Source organism: Saccostrea cucullata, unplaced genomic scaffold (genome assembly GCF_032062105.1).
Source record: "Saccostrea cucullata isolate Sc308-1 unplaced genomic scaffold, CSIRO_AGI_Scuc_v1 ctg3408, whole genome shotgun sequence".
NCBI lineage: Eukaryota > Metazoa > Mollusca > Bivalvia > Ostreida > Ostreidae > Saccostrea > Saccostrea cuccullata.
Genome location: NW_026940081.1, coordinates 34,313 through 54,288, shown reverse-complemented (window position 1 = coordinate 54,288; position 19,976 = coordinate 34,313). Strand labels below are relative to the sequence as shown.

Genomic DNA, 19,976 nt, shown 5'->3' with positions numbered 1-19,976 from the left:
TCACCAGAAATTCATGAACACTGTGTAATTCATCTCTACATGGAAGTACTTGACAATCGGAAATAATAGATTAAAATTAAAGGTATTTATATAATAATAATATAATTGTTCACACCTATTATTTAGATTCGTCAGCAAAATTTCAAAAGAAAGTTGACAACACTCAGCGAAGTTATGAATTGGAAACCATTTTCACTCAAGAATGGCACAAAAGCGTGGCACATTTGATATGTGGTGATGGGACAAAAGGTACAGCATTCAGGGTCGGGAGTCGTTACCTAATGACAGCCTTCCATGTGATGAAAGGAAATTTAGGTTTGTCGTTGAACATTACATCAATGTTTATGAAAAAGAAGTGTTCTGTCTACTACTGTAGACAAAAGTCATCTTAACTATCTTTTAGAGAGATTAAAATTTTTATTCATGCTTATCACATCTAGAAATGTACATCAAAAAAATCATAGAAATAATCCAGTCCGATCCTCAGCGCAGTGAGAAGTATTCCAATTTACTGGAAAGATTGAATGTGGAGATATGCAATGGAGATATTGAAGAAAAACTTCAGAAGGGGATTTCGCAGTGGGTTAATAATTCCGGGAATGAGTTGAAGATAAACAGCTTACTAAGTGACATGGAGAAAACTGGTTTTTCAAATGCAAAAGGTAGTATTATCAATATTTAACATAATGAAAACGTATTTCAATATCAAGATGCAGCAGATTATAAAATATTTGAAAATAATGCTTTTGAGTTCTAAAACTAAAATTAGTAAGATTTCTTATATGTCATCAAATCATTACTGTTTCACATACAACATCCAGTGCACTTATTAAATTATTACATCACATTTAGTTAAACAATTGCATGCTGACACTGCAAGTAAAACACGTAACTGAATGTGAGTCCCTTGTCAGTGTGTCGACATTGTGGTAAATGTCAATTGTACAATTGTAACCTTAACTGTGCTGCGTAGATAAAGATTTTACATTAGTTTTAATAGCCTATGTAAAACCTGTGAATAATATTCTATTTGATAATAACATGCATTTTTTAGTTTAAATATTGTCATGATCTGCCTTTTACAGCACATAATATACGTCAATTTTACCAACATAACATCATTTCGAGAAAATTAATGCGATCACTAATTTTTTACAAACTATAGTCTGGGATTAACCTAAAAATTATTCAATACATTGATCAGTTTTGATGTTGTTTATTACATGTATGCTAATACATTTTAAACTGCAAATTATTTAATTTTCTGGTAATATTTGAGGAATAACGCTTATTGAGTGAGGGCACGGTAATCATATCCCGTATAAATAAGATCCCGCCACCTTTATGTACCAGTGCTGCAACCGTGACTTTTATTCGATCAACTGAGTCAGCAAAATATGTAGAGGGTATTTGTCAGTATTAGTTTGAAACTGAGCACTGATGCATTTTTTTTAAAATCCGAAGACTACTATGCATGTTCAAAGTGAAGATGATGAAAACTGACTGATCTCATAAAACCTATAAATAGAACAAATATGTGGCATAAAATCAGGATTCCTGGAATTAGAGAAGTAGGATATAATGCCTAGCATTTCTCTTTTACCTTTTGAGCCATATTTATTGATGAGATTTTTGCATTCAACTCAGTACAAAAAAGGCGTAACAGTATCACAAAGCAGTAAAGTCAGGTGGTCAACCTCATATAATTAGAAGTGATTTATACAACTGTTTCTTAACTCAATTTTTAACAGATTTGAATATTTTGAATATTCCAAACAAACAGAATAAATTACTATATTGTTATTGGATTCCTAAACCTTACTAAATTCCTTACAGATATTTAAAGCGGGTTCTTGTAAATGTTCTACAAAGCCTCTCTCTTTACCCCTCACTAAAATATTAATAGTAGACAAGTAGAAAGTTCAGGAAAACTGTACATCTATATATTCGAGAAAAATGTAAAATCTATGTTGAATAAATCCAAATTTCAAGTTTTTTTTTGTGAAATCATACAATTGTACAAACATACAAGCTAAGTACGAAAAATTAAAGTCTATTTTTGTCATACTGATTGTTCATAGCAGTGATACGAAGTTGACATTAAAGATATGCTTGAATTTCTAATTGACTATACTAATGTGGTACTTAGAGACCAGATCTTCCAACAATCTATTGGAATTCCCATGGGTACCAATCGCGATCCTTTATTAGCAGACCTAGTTTTGTATTCATTTGTCCAAAAACTTTTTGTTGCCTTCAAGTTGACATTTTTACATATTGGCTAATGATTGATTGTATTTAATTTAACGTCTCTCTTGAGAACATTTCACTCATATGGAGACGTCACCGTTTACCGGTGCTGATAAAGTTGCTGATGAATGTCGGTTTTTATAGATAAGCGGGACTTTTCAACAAACCTCCCTACACTTTAAACAATGTGATTTTAGTCTCAATAAAGCAGCAAAACAGGAACATTATTTTATTATTTGATATTCCTTAAAATCAATCAATATGCATTACGTTAAAATTTCTACTAAAAAAAAAAGATATTTTAATACAACGAAAGATCAAATCATCTGCATTGCACGCACAGGTTAGCAAACAGATTTTCAATTTTGTGTTAAAATGAAACAGCGTAAATACCTATTTGAACATCTCAGCTTCTTCGCTGAAACAATTTCAACCAAATTTGGCATATATCATCTATGGGTGAAGGGGGACACAAATTTTGAAATTCATGGTCCCTGCCCCCCTGGGGCCTGGGGGTGGGTCAACAACCACTAAAATTAGTGCAATCTTTAAAAATCTTCTTCTTTACTCCTTGACATCAAGCAGTCAAACTGTTGGTAAGATTGTAATCAACATTAAGTCTTCTACCATATTATGAAATTCATGGCCCAAGGTCAGGGGTTCTAGTGCTAAGGCGGGGCTAAATAGGTTATATAGTGAAAATGCATTATTTCTTTGAAAATCTTCTTCTCTGCTCCTGGGTAATGAATAAACTAACTAAATACATTATTATAATGAGCAAGAGTGCCTCTACCGAAATTGTGAAATTTATGGCCCCAGGGTCAGGGGTTCTGGTGTAAGGACGGGCCTCTATACAATTCATATTGAAAATACATGAATAATATGAAAATCTTCTACTCTGCTCCTGGTATTAAAAAAAAATAACTAAGTGCATAGTTATGATGAGCAAGAGTGCCTCTACCAAAATTGTGAATTTTATGACCCCAGGGTCAGGGGTTCTGGTGTAAGGACGGGCCTCTATAGATTTCATATTGAAAATACATGAATAATATGAAAATCTTCTACTCTGCTCCTGGTATTAAAAAAATAACTAAGTGCATAGTTATGATGAGCAAGAGTGCCTCTACCAATATTGTGAATTTTATGGCCCTAGGGTCAGGGGTTCTTGTGTTGGGGGGGGGGGGGGGCTCTATAGACTATATAGTGAAAATAAATGAATACTGTGAAAATCTTCTTCTCTGCTCCTGATTATTAAATAAACAAACTAAGTGCATAGTTATGATGAGCAAGAATACCTCTTCCAAAACATGGATTTTATGGCCCTAGTGATAGGGTGGGGTTCTATTGTTTATATAGTGTAAATACATTAAATCTTTGAAAGTTTTCTTCTCTGCTCTTGGGTTTAAGCAGATGAACTACCTACATGTATATAGTTATGATGAGCAAGGGCCCCGATTTTCCAGAATTGCGAATTTCAAGGCCCATGGTCAGGGGTACCATAGAGGGGGGACTGTATTTACATAGGCAATTTAGCCACATATGATACACATATGCATTACCTTTCATATGAGGAACATATGTGGATCATATGAGAATCAGATGTATATACAATCATATGAGAATCATATGAATATTCTGATAGTGATCATAGGAGAATTATATGAAACAGATCATATGAGAACCATATGAAACAATATTTATTTTTTTGTACTTGTTATACTCATGAAAAAATCAAATGTCAATCTTTTGACAGTGATCATATGAGAATCATGAAACGGTGATCATGAGAATCATATGAAACAATATTCACGAATTTGCCTTTTGTATACTCACGTAAAATTGCAATTTTAATGATGAATATATCAATAGTTATTTTTAAAAAGGTACATTATTTCAAGAGAATTTGTTAGCAAATTACTTATGTGTTACTTATGCTCTATTCTGTTCACCCCCCCTTCCCTTATATACTGTATGTAAAACATTTCACATTTTTTTTTGTAATAATGCATTTCACAGACATAATTTATAAAGAATACATTAATGTGCTTTTTATTTCAAATCTTTTGGGTTTGGTTTATTACTTGAATCAAAATAATTCCGTATTTTTTCCGGACCGGTTTTGACTTCTATTGGATGAATGTGTACGTCATGTTTGACGTCACTGCTGCAGCAGAAGTGCTGGGTGTTGGGAAAAAGTAAGTAATCTTCCAACAATTTTTCAAAGATTTACAGATTTTTTAAAATAATAATTTAATTCATTTTGTTTAACTATCTGTTCATTAAGGTTACAGGTTCGTATGAACTTATATATAATGCTCTCATAACTTGAAATTGTTGAATTAATGCATTCCGTAAATCTACATAACGTAAGTGATCTGTAAGTTATTTTGAATAAATTTATTTGGGAATTGTTGTAAAAATAAGACCTACAGTTTACATATTAGGCTAAATGCAATTCCTTTTGATTTTTGTTACGTACTGATTTTAAAGTGAAAGTAGAAACTTTGTGCTATACCACTTCTGAGAAGCATACAAGAGGAATACGCAAAGATTTATAATTCATCTAAACTTAAATTTTGCTTTGAATAATTTCAAACGTTGCGTATACACTGATATACACTAGTATATTAAAAAAGAAAAAAAGACAGATCAATTATTAGCAGATTGAGGCTTAGTGCTCATATCCTTGCCATAGAAAAAGGAAGACATTCTACACCCACAGATAAAAGAATATGTAATATATGTAAAACAACAGGGGATGTTGAAGATGAATTTCATTTTCTCTTCATTTGCCATGAATACAAAAACCATAGGTTAACCTTTGAAAGGAATTTGATGATTTTTTTTTTCATAGTAAAATATTAAATGTCTAATACACAAAAAGTTAAACTTTGTTTTAATAGTCATTGTCCAGAAGTACTGAAAATAACAAAATCATTTATTAATAAATGTATTGCATCTAGAAATGACTGCATAACATAATTACTTTGATGTACAATTTAATTAAGTAATGATCATGTATAGCCTCATATGCCCTACCAAATTATTGTTAAATATAATGAACAATTGATTGTGTGCCTTTGCCAATTATTGTTATTGTGTTTGTGCCAATAAATATTTTTTGTTATACCTTTAAACATTTGTTCCCATATAAGTCTATACGAAAAAAAAGTCTTAACATTTTTAATGTTTTGCTGAGCGTCACATTGGTCGGTATTAAACAGTAACAGACCTGATGCCACATCATGAAATACAGTACAAAATACATGTATTTCAAAAAATAAAATAAAAGGTATAACAAAACATTAATTGACAGAGTTCTCGGGCAAAATGCGTTTGGTTCTTGGGTCCGACAAAATGCATGTTGCCCTCGAACTCAGTCAATAAATGTATATTATTATATAGTCTATTTATAGTCCCTATATAATCTATACAAACGCAACCAGTTCATAACACTACATATTCACCGGATTTTAGGCCGTATTTACCGGAGGGTCAGTTCGCGTGCAACGGCATTGTGACGTAACAATCAAAATATCAAACAACGTTGTAAACAATGGTTGCAACGGCCGCAGCGAGCTACGTATCTGAGCAGGAAAACGATTATTCAAACCTTTTTCAGGATTATTTTTTAACATCTTGACGTCTTACACATAGCCAAACTCGGAAAGGAAAACACGGAGGTTACAAACAGTAATCTGGAGATTTTTTTTTATTTTCAACAATGGAAGATCGCAAATGAAAATGGTGTCGTCATACAGCCTTCAATGTCTTATCTATACAAATCCCGACTATATGAGCCGTCCCATGCGAAAAGGGCCCTTATGTACTTTGACGTCATAATGACAAAAACGACGGTGAAGACAACGTCATAATATGCAAGTTGCAAGTGAGACATTTCTCAATTTTTTAACATAAACGTTATCAATTTTTGCGTGGACCCTGCAGTCCACGCAGTAAATATATAAGCGAAGTTAAACCGGATGCCCTGGGCAAACGACAGGCTACGCATGCGCGCGAATGTTAGAGAGTTCGCACCTTAGGTAACTTGCCCGTAGAATAATTCGCCCTATTCGAATTAAAATATGCCATTCATTGGCAAATCGCACTTTTAAATCTGCACATCGCATTTACACATTCATTGGCAGATCTGATTTCCTCTCTTTTACATATACTTTATACTAAACATTGATTCTATGGTACAAACATTTTAAGAAGTTATAGTATATAGATACATGTAACTTAACAACATAAATGAGAAACGTCACTCAACGAACAGAGATACATGTAGTTTATAAAGCTTTTAAAGTAGAGCAAGTTTTCACCGGCATTAGTTTTGTGCATCAAGACTCGCAAAAATAATTTAATATTTCAGCAATCTAATTATTGTTTGATAAATGTCTGTAGTAAGGGCTTTTAATGTGTGTGTGTTTGGGGGGGGGGGGGGGGGCTCTGACAAAATACAAAACAAACTGCGTGGTACAGAGGTGTGCTACACGTGAACCATCATATCTCCATTTTTCCCATGGTAAATTTCTTCCGTATAAATCCAGAACAGGTGTCAAGTCCCAGCCAATATGTGTTACACGTGTCAAATTAACCCGATTTTTTAAACATATTAAAACTGACAAAACTAAAGATCGCTAATCGGAGATAAAATGTCACATTTGTACTTTGAGAATACGATCAGTTATAACAGATAATTTTAGAACAAGTGAATAAACCTTACATGAATATTCCCTGCACCTAGAAATTTTCTTAATTGAATTTCAGTCACTAATAGAAAAAAACACGCATATGGTCCACGTATTGCAGTCCTTTTTTAAAGGACAGCAACTTGTTTTTTCATTATCGTGTATACGATCTAAAGCCATTCAAATATTTTTAAAAGGAATATCTGTTTTTAGCTCAGAGCTTGGACATTTCCAATAATGAGCAAAAATTTTGCTTATTCCGATCATAAGATTTTTTAAATATCCCATGTTTACGTATTGATAGAGGTTGTACCTGCATGTAATTCCGCATTTATCATGTACACTTCATTTTGAATGCTATAACATAATAACTAAAGTGAAAATTTTACAATAGAAATTCTTTTACCACAATTAAAGTTCAGGTTTGTTCACATTCACGATTAAAATTTTGCTGAGATCTAGCGAGGCCAAGGCATTTGAAAAAGTTTAGTGTCAGATCAATTCTTCGTAAAGCAGATGAATAACAAGGCAAACATCTGAATTTTGTTGTGAGATGTGTATAAATGTTTCATCTTGTATATTATTAGTAACATTAAGTTTCTTGAACATTCCAGAGTGGTCAATATGTTTGGTCATTTTTTCTAGAACATTCCTGAACTTTATTCATGTCCAGAACTTTCCAGGAATATCATGTATTTACAATTTCTAGAATATTCTAGATTTATATTACTGTATAAATACCCTGTCAATTCGTATAGATAATTGTCGTATAAGCATCATTGAGGTATTACTGGGATATAATTTCACTGGGACATTGTGTGCAGCAACGGACACTCTGATGTATGTATTTTTAGATTTTTGCTAAGTTTGTACTTAATGATTTGTATATAACTGTAAATAAATTATTGTTAAGTTTAAACTGTGTGATTGATCTTTGCTGGCATTTAGGGTTATTCTGACCCATAACAATTTTGTAAAGATTTTACAGCGCGAACTGAGATCTGCATAAGGGTCATAAATGGCGATTTGCCTCCGTCACAGCCATAATGACACGAGTCGATTCTATTTAAATATAGAAATATTTGACATTACAGATACGTTGTGTTATTTTTTAATGTTAAGGGGAGAGTCGGGAAAATAAATGAAACAAGCATTCTGAGAGTATTGCATGAGCAATACATGTCCCCTACCGGGCTCCCCTTTTTCTTCAGGATGTCATTTTATAATATGCAAAAGTCATGTCCAAGGTAAAACTGAAAGATTTTCAAGTTGTAAATGTCTTAAATCTAATAAAATAATAATCACTAAGACGACTATTCAACTCATTTATCCATCGTCTTTTCCTCGCTTCATATTTTTGTCGACAATCGGAAGTTCGAACCCGATCTCAATTAAGCGATTATGAAAAAAATTCAAAATACCATAATTCTGTCAAAAATCAATGAAGCGAAGCGAAATTCGAACTTGATCTGTAACTCATTAAGATACACTCACATACCAAAATTCAGCTCAATATCTGCAAGCGTTTAGAAAAAAAGTGTGGAAAACCAAGTGGGACAGACTGACGGGGACAGACAGACGGACAGCTGGACAGACGGACGGACGGACGGACGCAGAGGAAACCTAAAGTTCCCCCCCCCGGTTTCACCGGTAGGGGACTAAAAAAATCTTTGAGACCCCCCCCCCCCCCCCCAAAAAAAAGAAATAATACTTCAAATTAAAAAAAAAAGGCCATATAAGTTTTTTAATGGGGACGTTGCTGCTATTTAAGGGGGTTGTGGCAACTTGTTCTTTAAAAAACATCTTCAGGCTAATTTGTATTTGTAAATAATTTTCCCCCTCCCGGACGTACAATACCACATGTACAACATGATGTACATGACTGCTTCTAATTACACAATTAATAAAAAAATTTAAGCAAACATAATATCCTGAGAGATTGAATACAATATCGTTTGAATATTTTTTTTATTTTTCACAAAAATGCTCACCGAGTTAATTAGAAATAAATTCCGGTAGATTTAACAAGTAGTATATACAAAATGCATGAAAATTTCGAAAATGTAGCCGTAACGATCAAGGACAGCAGTGATGTTCATTAATGCCAGCGATACCACCAAGGATGACTTACTCGATACAACAAACATTTCATGGGCTACGGAAGGAAATTGAAAGGGGGGGGTAATCAAAAATGGGGGGCTAAACTAACCAAAGAAAAAAGGTAAATCCCGATTTTCAATGCCTATATAATTTTTTTTTTGCAAAAAGGGGGGGGGGGGGGGGGGTAAGCCCCCCTAACCCCCCCCCCCCCGTTCCGACGCCTATGCATGTAGATACAAGATTATCCATTTAATTTTATCACATTTTAGCTCACACAGAGATATAGCAAGTTAGACTTTAAGGCAGTCTGGAAGGGCTATTTTAAGTTGGTGCACTTAAATGTTTTTTAAGTAAATTTTAGTTAATTTTAGATAAATACGGCATGTACAGATCAGAAAGTCACAATATAAAGGCAAGGATATGAAAGATTTGCTATGATACAAAAGACAGTTGTATTGATTATGTTAATTTTCTTTTATTTTTTATCTTAATTCGAATTTTGTTTCGAAGTACATGTATCTTTTTATTTTTAAAATTATTTATTTATTCATTTATTTTAGCGAAATGATGTGTATGGAAATTACGTCTCTCCTTTTTTTTTTCAAAATTGATGTGGAACATTTGTTCGTAAAAACGTACTCCTGACTACGCCCGTGTCAAAAGGATTCAAACTAAAATATGCGGAAAGAAGGGGGACTCTTGATGAATCAATGACTATAAAACTTCAAAATATATCGTGAACTCATCATGACGATCCGAGGATAAAATGATAATTTATCAAATATTACATCTTTAATTTCCGATTGATTGCATGTTTCTGCAAGACATAAACGAATGTTCATTTGTTATGTTTAACCCCAAAGAAGAGTCTTGAATAAAATGTAGTTGTTTACCGACTATGCTAAATTATAAGTCGGTTTGCTAATAATTATAGTTTCAATTCAGACAATTTGGGAGGAATATGATTTTGACGCGCTCATAATTGCAGTTTGAATTTTGCGGTATATTTAGGCTGAAATTGAAGGTTCAAATACTCGGTACAAATATTGTGACGGATGGGGCCGACAATATTGAAGGGAATTTATAATTTGTACAATATCAAAGTAAACATACATAAAATGTGACCAAAAGGATTTTTTTTGGCATATATTACATGTTTTATCTGTATCATTTTTTTTTCCAGTGTATGACAATCAATATTGGTATGTTTAGTAAGTGAGATCTGTGGTGTCATTGTCCCCAGACATAAAAGAATAAACGAGGACTCCCCCCCTCCATCAAGACCCTTTGTTTAACTTGTTAGAAAAATAATAGAAATGGATTATTATTCAAAAACGGGTCCAGGATCGGGCAATCATTGCATATTTACGTAGAAAATCTTAATAAAAGTCATAGCAGAGGTCCACTTATTTCTTACTTCACATAATCACCAATCTTTCAATGACCCAGTTGTTAAAATGCATTAATGCCGATATTCGCGGGATTTAAAACAAGAGTTGAGTCGGGTAGTTGACCGATCCCGATCATCATTAAGAAAAATGGAAGTAAAAAGTCGAAGCGGGAGTAAAAAAAATCTGGCTGGGCGGAGATGAGAATCTTAGATATATTTTTATAATGGCCTTATGAACATTTACTTGTACAATGAACAGCTATCGTATATAATAGTATTATCTGTTTTAATATCGAAATGGATTATTTAAAAAAAAAAAGATATGTAAGTGAAATACAAGTATGTGAAATATGTATTGTATGTCAAAAATATTTAACACATATCTTTTTTTTCATTTTTAAAAATTTCTTTTTCCCTGTTTAAATATTCATGCCAAACATGACGTCACATTTTTTAGAGCTTATAACGTTATTAGGAAAAAACCAAAAGCATTTTTAACCGCTGCAATTAACCATTATCTGTGTTTCATCAATGACAATACTCTTCATTAGGGGTTTTTTAATCATTTTTTTTCAAATTAATGTTTATTTTGAGTTACCAGAGAGATAATTTTTCTCTAACTTGCAAAAATGCTGACACTTCCTAAATGTACTACCACGTCTTGTCTGATATCGAGTCCTGTATGGCTTAATACGAGTATACAATCATATTTATTTAAAATTTATCATTTGATCGGTTTTGAGAACTAATGCATGATTAATAATTAATTTTAAGAAAACATTTATTTCAAATATTGCATGTTAAACAAAAGAAATCTTGTTTTTTGTAACATTTATGTTCATGTTTTCCGGTAACAGCTAAGGCCTTTCAATCCGGAAACCGATTCCTATATAAAATGATTCAATGATTAAGCGTCATTTAGAACGTCATTTTTAGCGTCTTTTCAATATCTTCTGAAACTTTGATTGCCTGTATCTCAGTCATTAGTTGGAATATTTGAATAAAACTTGATATTTGGGTATTTTACATTATGTGCTACCATAATCTATTGAAAAGTCAATTTTGATAATTTTAACCTAAAGGGCCCTTTTTGCATGGGACGACTCATATAATAAAACAATTATGGACTCTTTTGGTGTTGAATATGGTTTGTTATTCACCAGAAAAATATCCATATTGACCTCGGTTTCGCCTCGGTCAATATGAATATTTTTCTGGTGAATAACAAACCATATTCAACACCAAAAGAATCCATAATTATATAGTATTGTATTCGTATAACAGTTGGCGTTTATGTATGTTGAGATCGTTATCAAGTCGATTCTTTCGTCAACTAAATGACAAATGTTTATTTTTATGGCCTATAGATGCATTCAACAACTTGAGTTCAGTGTCACAGTGCTGCTTTTTCTATTAAGTCCAAAGAGCCCGAAGCTGATAAGACTGGCGATTGATCCTACAGATGATTTTGACAGACGATTGCATCATCACAATATTAAATGTAAAAAAAAGTACTTGCATTAAAAAATCAAAGTGTGCATCTGTAATGACTCCTTTATGGCAAAATAATTCTTGATAATTTCTTTTTGTTCCTTTATAATCTACATTGTTTGCATGGCTTTGTCAAAAATAAATTTAACTTGATAATATAAAAGTCTATTCAACATTATGAAACAGTTTTAATCCAGTGCACTTTTAAAATATGGAAAGTATGAATAGAATTTGCTGGCTATGAAACTTCTTCAGGGGTGGGGGTGGGGGGTTTAAATTGAATTTTTGAATTTCAGTTAAACAATATTAATAATAGCCTTGTGACAACTTTCAAGGTACATATACACGTGCATGTATATGTGTTGAAAGTATCCATTGAATATTTACATCTATGTATTCATTGACTGACATCTATAATTTTTTCCAACACTAGAGAACCTAGTTTTTGGTAATCTTGTTCTCTCTCTTTTTTGTTGTTAAAGTTTTCATTATGCTCATAGAAAATATCTACTGTGTGAATATCTGTTTTTCAGGTTCAATACATAGTCAGCCTCTCATCATAAGAAACAATCCAAAGATCCAAGGCTTGCTTCAAACTTAAGGTAACAACACATTTAAGGAATGTTTTTTTAGTTTTGTGTGAGTTATTGGTGTGTGAATCACACAGACTTGTCACGTAGGCATATTTCATGAAGCGCGCTAGCGCTTCATGAAAAATATGCCTATGTGCAATTCTGTGTGATTCACACACCAATAATTCACACTAAACTGAAAAACATTCCTTATATTTACATTTTACCCGTTTGGAGGCAACTAAAGTATACTCAATATTTGAATTTCTTGCTGTCCTATTTTATTGCATTTTACTAACGTCGCTGCAGTCTCATTGTGACGTCACGTTAACGCATGTTTCTCCGTGTATATTTCTACGCGTGAGTATACACGAAAATGTTTTTCAAATCAATTTCACAGTAAGCTTACTAGAAAAACACGGCAAATGTAAATATTGTTTAATAGATTTTGTTATATTCTTTCCATCAAAGTTTGAGATATCCAGGAATCAAAAAGTCTTTTTTCTGCCTCTCTACTTTCTATGTAGTTTTTTTTTTGTCCAAAAGTAATATATCTTTGTCAGAATTTTCCTAATTCTTGGCAATTTGAATTAACATATACTATTTGATCATTCAAATTCAATTGGCCAAACACCTAATATAACATATATAGCATTAGTTTTATCTTGTAATATTTACATTTGCTGTGTTTTTCTACAAAGCAAACTGAAATTGATTTGAAAACCATTTTTGTGTATACTCACACGTAGAAATATACATGGAGAAACTTGCATTAATGTGACGAAGTGAGCTTCGTGAAATATGCGTACATGACAAGTCTGTGTCATTCACACCCCAATAACTCACACAAAACTTAAAAAAATTCCTTATTCATATCTTTGTCAGTGAATTGGGAATACATTTATTTGCTGATGATTAGTAACTTTAATATAACTTGTAGAATTGATTTTGTAATTTAAGAATTATCTTATTTTTACATTTGAAACTTTTGTAGAGACCATTCTGTGCCACGAAGAAATTGTTCAGGAAGGGGAGAACTGGTGGATTTGCATTTTTGGTACAGTTCAAAGAGATTTTCAAAATGGTCATGGAAGATCAGAGGGATGAAAACTGAAAATATTGAAAGATACAAAATGAAAAGGAACCAAGAACCTAGAAATATATAGAATAATGAAATGGAAAGGATGTACACAATCTTGTCTGAATTTGACCTGTAAAGATTTCCCATTCTTAAATGTATGCTGGAATATCAAATAACTTGATTTTTTGTAAATTAAGAATAGAGAATACACATGACAAATGTTTTTGCTGATGTTTCAATTTTGCTGTGAACACTTTCATGTCATATCGTATTTTTATACAAGTACATGACCTAATTATGTTATACATGTTTAACTACTTAATCATTTTGCGGAAATCTTAAAATTTATACTCATTTTAGAATATGTTAAATACATGTATCGACAAATACTAATGACTTATTTATTATTTTCTTGTTTAGAATGTACACTGTGAAACATAAGTTATTTCTTTTGATGGAAATAATTTTATAAAAAAAGTTGTGTAAGAAGGATATGGAAATAACAAACAGTATTCAATATCAACGTCCATTAAACAAATATACAAAATAAGAGCAGAGCAAACACGGACCTCCGAAACATCGGAGGTGGGATCAGGTGCCATGGAGGAGTGAGCATCCCCTGCCGACCGGTCACACCCGCCGTGTGCTCGTTGTCATAATCAGGAAATAACGGAAAAAATCCGTGGTCAATTCAGTGTATAAATAATGGACTAACAATTGGTATGAAAAACCTCAGTCAGCATTTCATTCAATGATAAATTGTATTTGCTGACAAGGTCATTGTATCGACCATAGAATTTACGAAATGATGACTTTAAACGAGACTGTTGATATTCTTGTTTCATCAACTTGCTTGTCAAAAATTAACCTCGTTTAAGAAAAACATTATAAGATATTTTAAAATATTTCACCGATGAATTTTCATCTAAAAAAGAAATATCTGATTTTTAAATGTGTACAAGAATGTAAAAAATATTGAAAGAGAATACATATAACTTTTTCATATGATTTACATATGATGCCCTTTTTATATGATTCTCATATATAAATGGCTTGAAACACACATAAGTGTTTCATTTGATTTACATATGATGCCCTTTTCATATGATTCTCATATGTTGATGACTTGTAACACACTTAAATCATTCATATGAAAATCATATGAAGTTGTTTTCATATGATTCACATATTTGGATATTTGCTTCATATGATTCACATATGATGCCCTTTTTCTATGATTCTCATATGAAACCAATCATATGAGAATCATATGATACTCATATGAGAATCATATGTGGAAAAGTTGCCTGTGTAATACAGAAACTGGATGAATTGTTTGAAATCTGCTCCTTGGTATTAATCAAATATTTTTGAAAAGCAAGGATGCCTTTTCAAAAATTGTGTAATGTGTGGATCTAGGCCTTAGGGTCAGGGGTTCATGTGTGATAGGGGTATAACTGATTATTGCTGAATATTACTGATTACTTGAAATGCAATTTTTCCTTACCCTGCCTATGGGTATTAAGTAAACAAACTAAGCAACTGCTATATGTATGTGTATTGGTATGATGACCATTTGTGCCTTTCAAAATTGTGAACGCCATAGCATCTGGCTTAAAACATGAATCAAATTAAATCACTGGAAAGTTGTTGCATAATGCTCAGGTGACCTATAAGGCCCCTGGGCCTCTTGTTTGTAATTGTTTTTGTTTGTTAAACAGAGAACATAGATCTATTTTCGATGATGTTTTTCATTTGTAATTGCAGTCCAAGCTGTGGAATTTATCAACAACCATCCAATGTATGTATATTTTGGTCGAACGAAAGAACAATCTGAATCTCCAAGGTATCCACTGAAAATTGACATCCCATTTTATAACGAAGCAGAAGACGTTGTTTTGCTGGAAGTGAATTGGACAGAGCTACCAAAGCCATTTAAGTTGGAGAAATCGGATGTACAACCAGAAAACATCTACATTATTGGCCACCCAGGTTCCTATGGAAACGATCAAATGTTAGACAGGGAATGTCCATTGATTTCGGTGAAAGACGCATATAAAACGCATTATGAAGCAGTGAAATGGTGGAAGGAAAATTGTCCTGATTTGGACCATGAGTGGATTACAAAATGCTATGATGATATGATCGCTAAGAAAAATGTTCTATTCCACTGTTCACAATCCACAACTCATGGGGCTTCTGGTAGCCCCGGGATTATTGATGTGGACAAAGGGTCCCCAAAAGTGTATTTAATGCTCCAAGAAGGGTATCCTAGCTTTGCACATAATGCTATGAAGGAAAAACTGACTATTTGTCCGAAACATTATCTTGTTGAGAGTGGGATCAGTATGCACTGTGTTTACAAGCTTCTAAGCACACCAAAGTTTAAAGATCTTCGAGATAACATTTTTCACAATTAATTCGAATATTTCACATGATTTTTAATGGTAAGTGTGCTAATGTTTAGAACATTCAGTGTTTGTTCTTTAAAAGTACCATTTTTGTTAAGTTTTCTGTGTAGGTCTCATTTCCGAGTAACTATCAACGGGATACGGGGTTAAACAATGGGATAAAATAGAACTTTAAAGTTATTGAGTCGTTTATATCACACTTCCCAGCTAGTTCAAAGAGGCAAGTAGGAAATATATGTACACTGTACACCTTAAAAATCCCAGAAAATGAATAAAGTGTTGATATTTTATTTATCAGTATGAGTTGTGATGAATTAAATTTCTGCTTTTTATATAATTTGTACATATCGCATCTCACTTCATTCTTCTTATCCATTTTTGGCCTCTGATATTTTGATTGATCAGCAATATTTAGAAAATGAATGAATTTTAATTTTATTTAAAATAAACTTTTGATTACGCTGACTCGGTGATTTTAGGTCACATCGTCGACAAAAAGACAAATAGAATTATTTTAAAATGTAAGAATTGCAAAATTAAAAAAAACATGGGAGTCATTCAGCTTACAAATGCAAGAATTTTTTTTTTACAAAATCTCAAAGTCATCTGTGCTAAAGTTAAAACATCTCGTGTTACGTTAGTGTTGAATTAGGCCTTCAACTGTTAAAGTCCATTAGAAGGTCAAATATTGAAATACTCAAGCTTATGGCTTTTGAACGCATGATTACCCTGCAAATTTTGCCACGGTTTTCCTTTTTCCTCTCTGTAAATCATTCAAGTTTGCCTCTGTTTCTTTTATCATAATTGCTGTTTGCTTTCTGTTTAGTTTGTTTACTTTTTAATTCGTGTTTTATTTTTTCACTTGTTTTCAAGTTTGTGGTTATTTTTTACATTGCAACAAGATGCTGCAGGTTAAAACAAAATATTGTTAAAACTTACAAACATACAAATGTAAACTAAAGGAAATATCGAGCATGTAATAAAAAATTTATTTTTGAAGTAAAAAAATATATAAATGGTTTTCTTTTTGCACTAAACAAATGATAAGAAAATTTGCAAAAAATTATGTTTCTAAAACTGTCTAGTTTTATTAAAAAAGCCAATAGAAAAACATAGTGTAATTGTTTATGAAGGTTTAAACTCGATTTTCCTCATGGATTTTCTATTTTATTATAGTTCAATTCTGGTTGTAACGTTGGGTTTGATTGGATAAAAATTACTTTATATTGTATAAAATGGGTTGCCTACGTCACAATGAATTGCGTCAAAAACGTATCAATCCGCCTGACGTAACATTCAAATTTTATACAAATTATAGTCATTTTATCAAAACAATGGTCTCTTTTTCTTACATCAAATGAATGAAAATGATAATTATAAGCAATGAATTTAATAGTTACCCATTTCATACGGTATTAACTGGGTTGGAACGTTTTTTTTCCTCGCAGTTTTTAAAGCGTAAACTGCCACGACCAAAGAGCCATTGAGGAGTCAGTATTCCCGTCACATCTTGTCATCTTTGGAAGAAAACCATGAAAAATTCGTCAACAGCTCAGTGTGTAAATAATGGCCTTACAATTAGCATGCAAAAAGTCAGTCTGCATTTGACTTCAAAATTAATTGTACTTGATGACAAGGTCACATTATAACATTGATCAGCTCTTGTTTTTTCTTTCCGTCTTGAGACGACCGCCATGTTGATCAAACTTCTACAGATGGATTTGCCTGATATATCTTTGTATACGATATATATCTACTGAAAAAATACAACAAAACATGACTTAAGGTACACTTTGATCGATTTTTTTTAATTATGAAATTTTACTGTTGATATGGAGAATTAATATCCAAACTGTAAGTTCTTATTACCTAAATATGTTGATACCTCTTATACTTAATAGCGGTACATGTAAACTTGTCTTCTTCCGCAATAGCAAAAAAAATTGCACTTTGGTTCCTCTCTTTCGTGTTTATAGTGTAGAGCTGAAAAAATTAAGATGACATTTAGGTTGTATTGAGTTCCTTTATATACTTCATGTTTGAAACTGTGAGACCAATATAGATACTTGATCTTCTAAATTCTTTATCAACCCCGTAATACATAGTTCTTGTGTACAAATGTGTGATCTATCAATGAGGGAGATATATATATACAAATTATATAGCCTATTAAACAAGTCAACAAAGAATTCGAGATTAAAATATGATATATTCCTGATCTAGAACAGAATGCTCGGTCAAATCAATAAGAACATATAGGCCTATACAAATATGCTTTGCTCTGATTGGCTGAAATCTTAGTAAACTGTTGGTTTTTTTTCTTTTTTTTAATTTATTCAACATAAATCACATATTTTAAATATACATGTAGATATATCTTACAGAGTTCTACAATATGTTTTGAAATACAATAAACGTAAAAATTTTAGTTTTGAATGATATATTAATTCCTACAGAGCTGAAAAATTGGGATGAAAAATAGGTTGCAATGGGTCACAGTACTTCATGTTTAAAACTGTGAGACCTATACGGAGACTTGATCTTCTAAGTGGTTTACAGGAATCATTTAACCAGTAGTTTGAGGCAAGTTTAAAATGAAAACGTAATACATAGTCGTTTGCTAACAGTCGTGTGACCTTTCAATGAGAGAGATTTCTACTTATTATACAGCCTATTAAACAATTCACTAAAGAATGCCTTGCAATTAAAATATAAGGATATATTCCTGATATAAAACAGACTGCTCGGTCAAATCAATACTAATGTGGGCACATGTACGTATGCTTTGCTCTGATTGGCTGAAATCATAGTAACTTCCTTGTTTTTTTTTTTGTTTTTTTTTTTTTACAAAGCGCTTACATATTTTGAAGTTAGATACATCTTACATAGTTCTACAATATGTTTTGTAATACAATGAATCTACAAAAGAATAAGATAGGACAAGAGCCAATCTAGGCCCCCTCTTCAAAAAAACTAATATTATATGTAATCCAAGGGTATACCCAAGTCTAACAGGAAATGATATTTTTTTGGTGTTATCCCTGTAATTTGGTTGCCTCGAAACACATCAAATATAACAACCATGAATTGAATTAAAAGTAAATTTCAGAAACATTTATTTATAAAATTATTTTTGTATTCCATATTTATTTTGCCTGATATATTAATTCCGACAGTGCATTAATGTTCGCTTTAATATTGAAGAATTATAAATGATACTATTACTGTGAAGGGCGACGGTCAAAACATCTTGATGGAATGATTAAAAGATGGTCATACAATCTCTGGTAGATTGGATACACCAAGAGGGCATCTTCAATTGACAGAAATTTGCTTTAATGATGTGTTGTTCTCTAATATTGACATTTATCAATCAGACTTTGCTCGCAAAATAAAGAGCCATAGCTGCCTTACCGACGACTCGGCCTACACAAGTATTTAAAAGGAAATCACCTGTTACTATTTATAGATACATATACGTTTTCAAATCAAAATCTATCCACATGTATCTAATCATTTGTGAACCAGTGTTATATTTTCATTGTTGCAAGTTTGCTGCATGACAGTAATTTTACTTGTTCAATACTCTTATTCTAAACAAGATTGTTTGAACATTTTAAAAATAAAACAGTCTATCAGCTATGACTTTGGTTCATTAAAATAGTTTAAGACTGTTTTTCCCTTAAGATACTTTCAATGTGTAGTGTTGTATATTATATATATCTTTTGAAAATTATTTATACATGTATGTATTTTAAAATGATAAAAGAAAACACAGGAAAATCCACACAGAGAAAAAAAATTTAATAAGAGAGATTGTGAGACTCGAACTCATGATCATTATGTCTTCATTCCACCAATCATACCACTATGCCACGGAGTCTTGGTAATCGGATCGCTAAATTAAGACAGATTGTTGAATTTTGAAAAAAAATTTAGAAGAAAAATTAAATACGTATTTTCAACATTTTCAATATGAAGACCACC

The 19,976-nt window shown here is 32.1% G+C and overlaps 1 protein-coding gene and 1 long non-coding RNA gene across 2 annotated transcripts in view; both read left to right on the top strand.

The window, feature by feature from the left end:
- The window catches only part of LOC134254726 (uncharacterized), a 46,786-nt gene extending 30,505 nt beyond the window's left edge, over window positions 1-16,281 (top strand). Inside the window, exons 9-11 of the mRNA XM_062737260.1 lie at window positions 127-315; window positions 441-662; window positions 15,346-16,281. Coding sequence (XP_062593244.1) covers window positions 127-315; window positions 441-662; window positions 15,346-15,998 — 1,064 coding nt within the window. The 3' untranslated portion in view covers window positions 15,999-16,281. The remainder of the gene's footprint in view (window positions 1-126; window positions 316-440; window positions 663-15,345) is intronic.
- LOC134254727 (uncharacterized) lies at window positions 4,407-13,864 on the top strand. The gene is made up of 3 exons (XR_009989370.1): window positions 4,407-4,445; window positions 12,459-12,527; window positions 13,492-13,864. It is a non-coding gene; the product is annotated as an uncharacterized LOC134254727 (long non-coding RNA).
- Window positions 16,282-19,976: the final 3,695 nt, after the last annotated feature.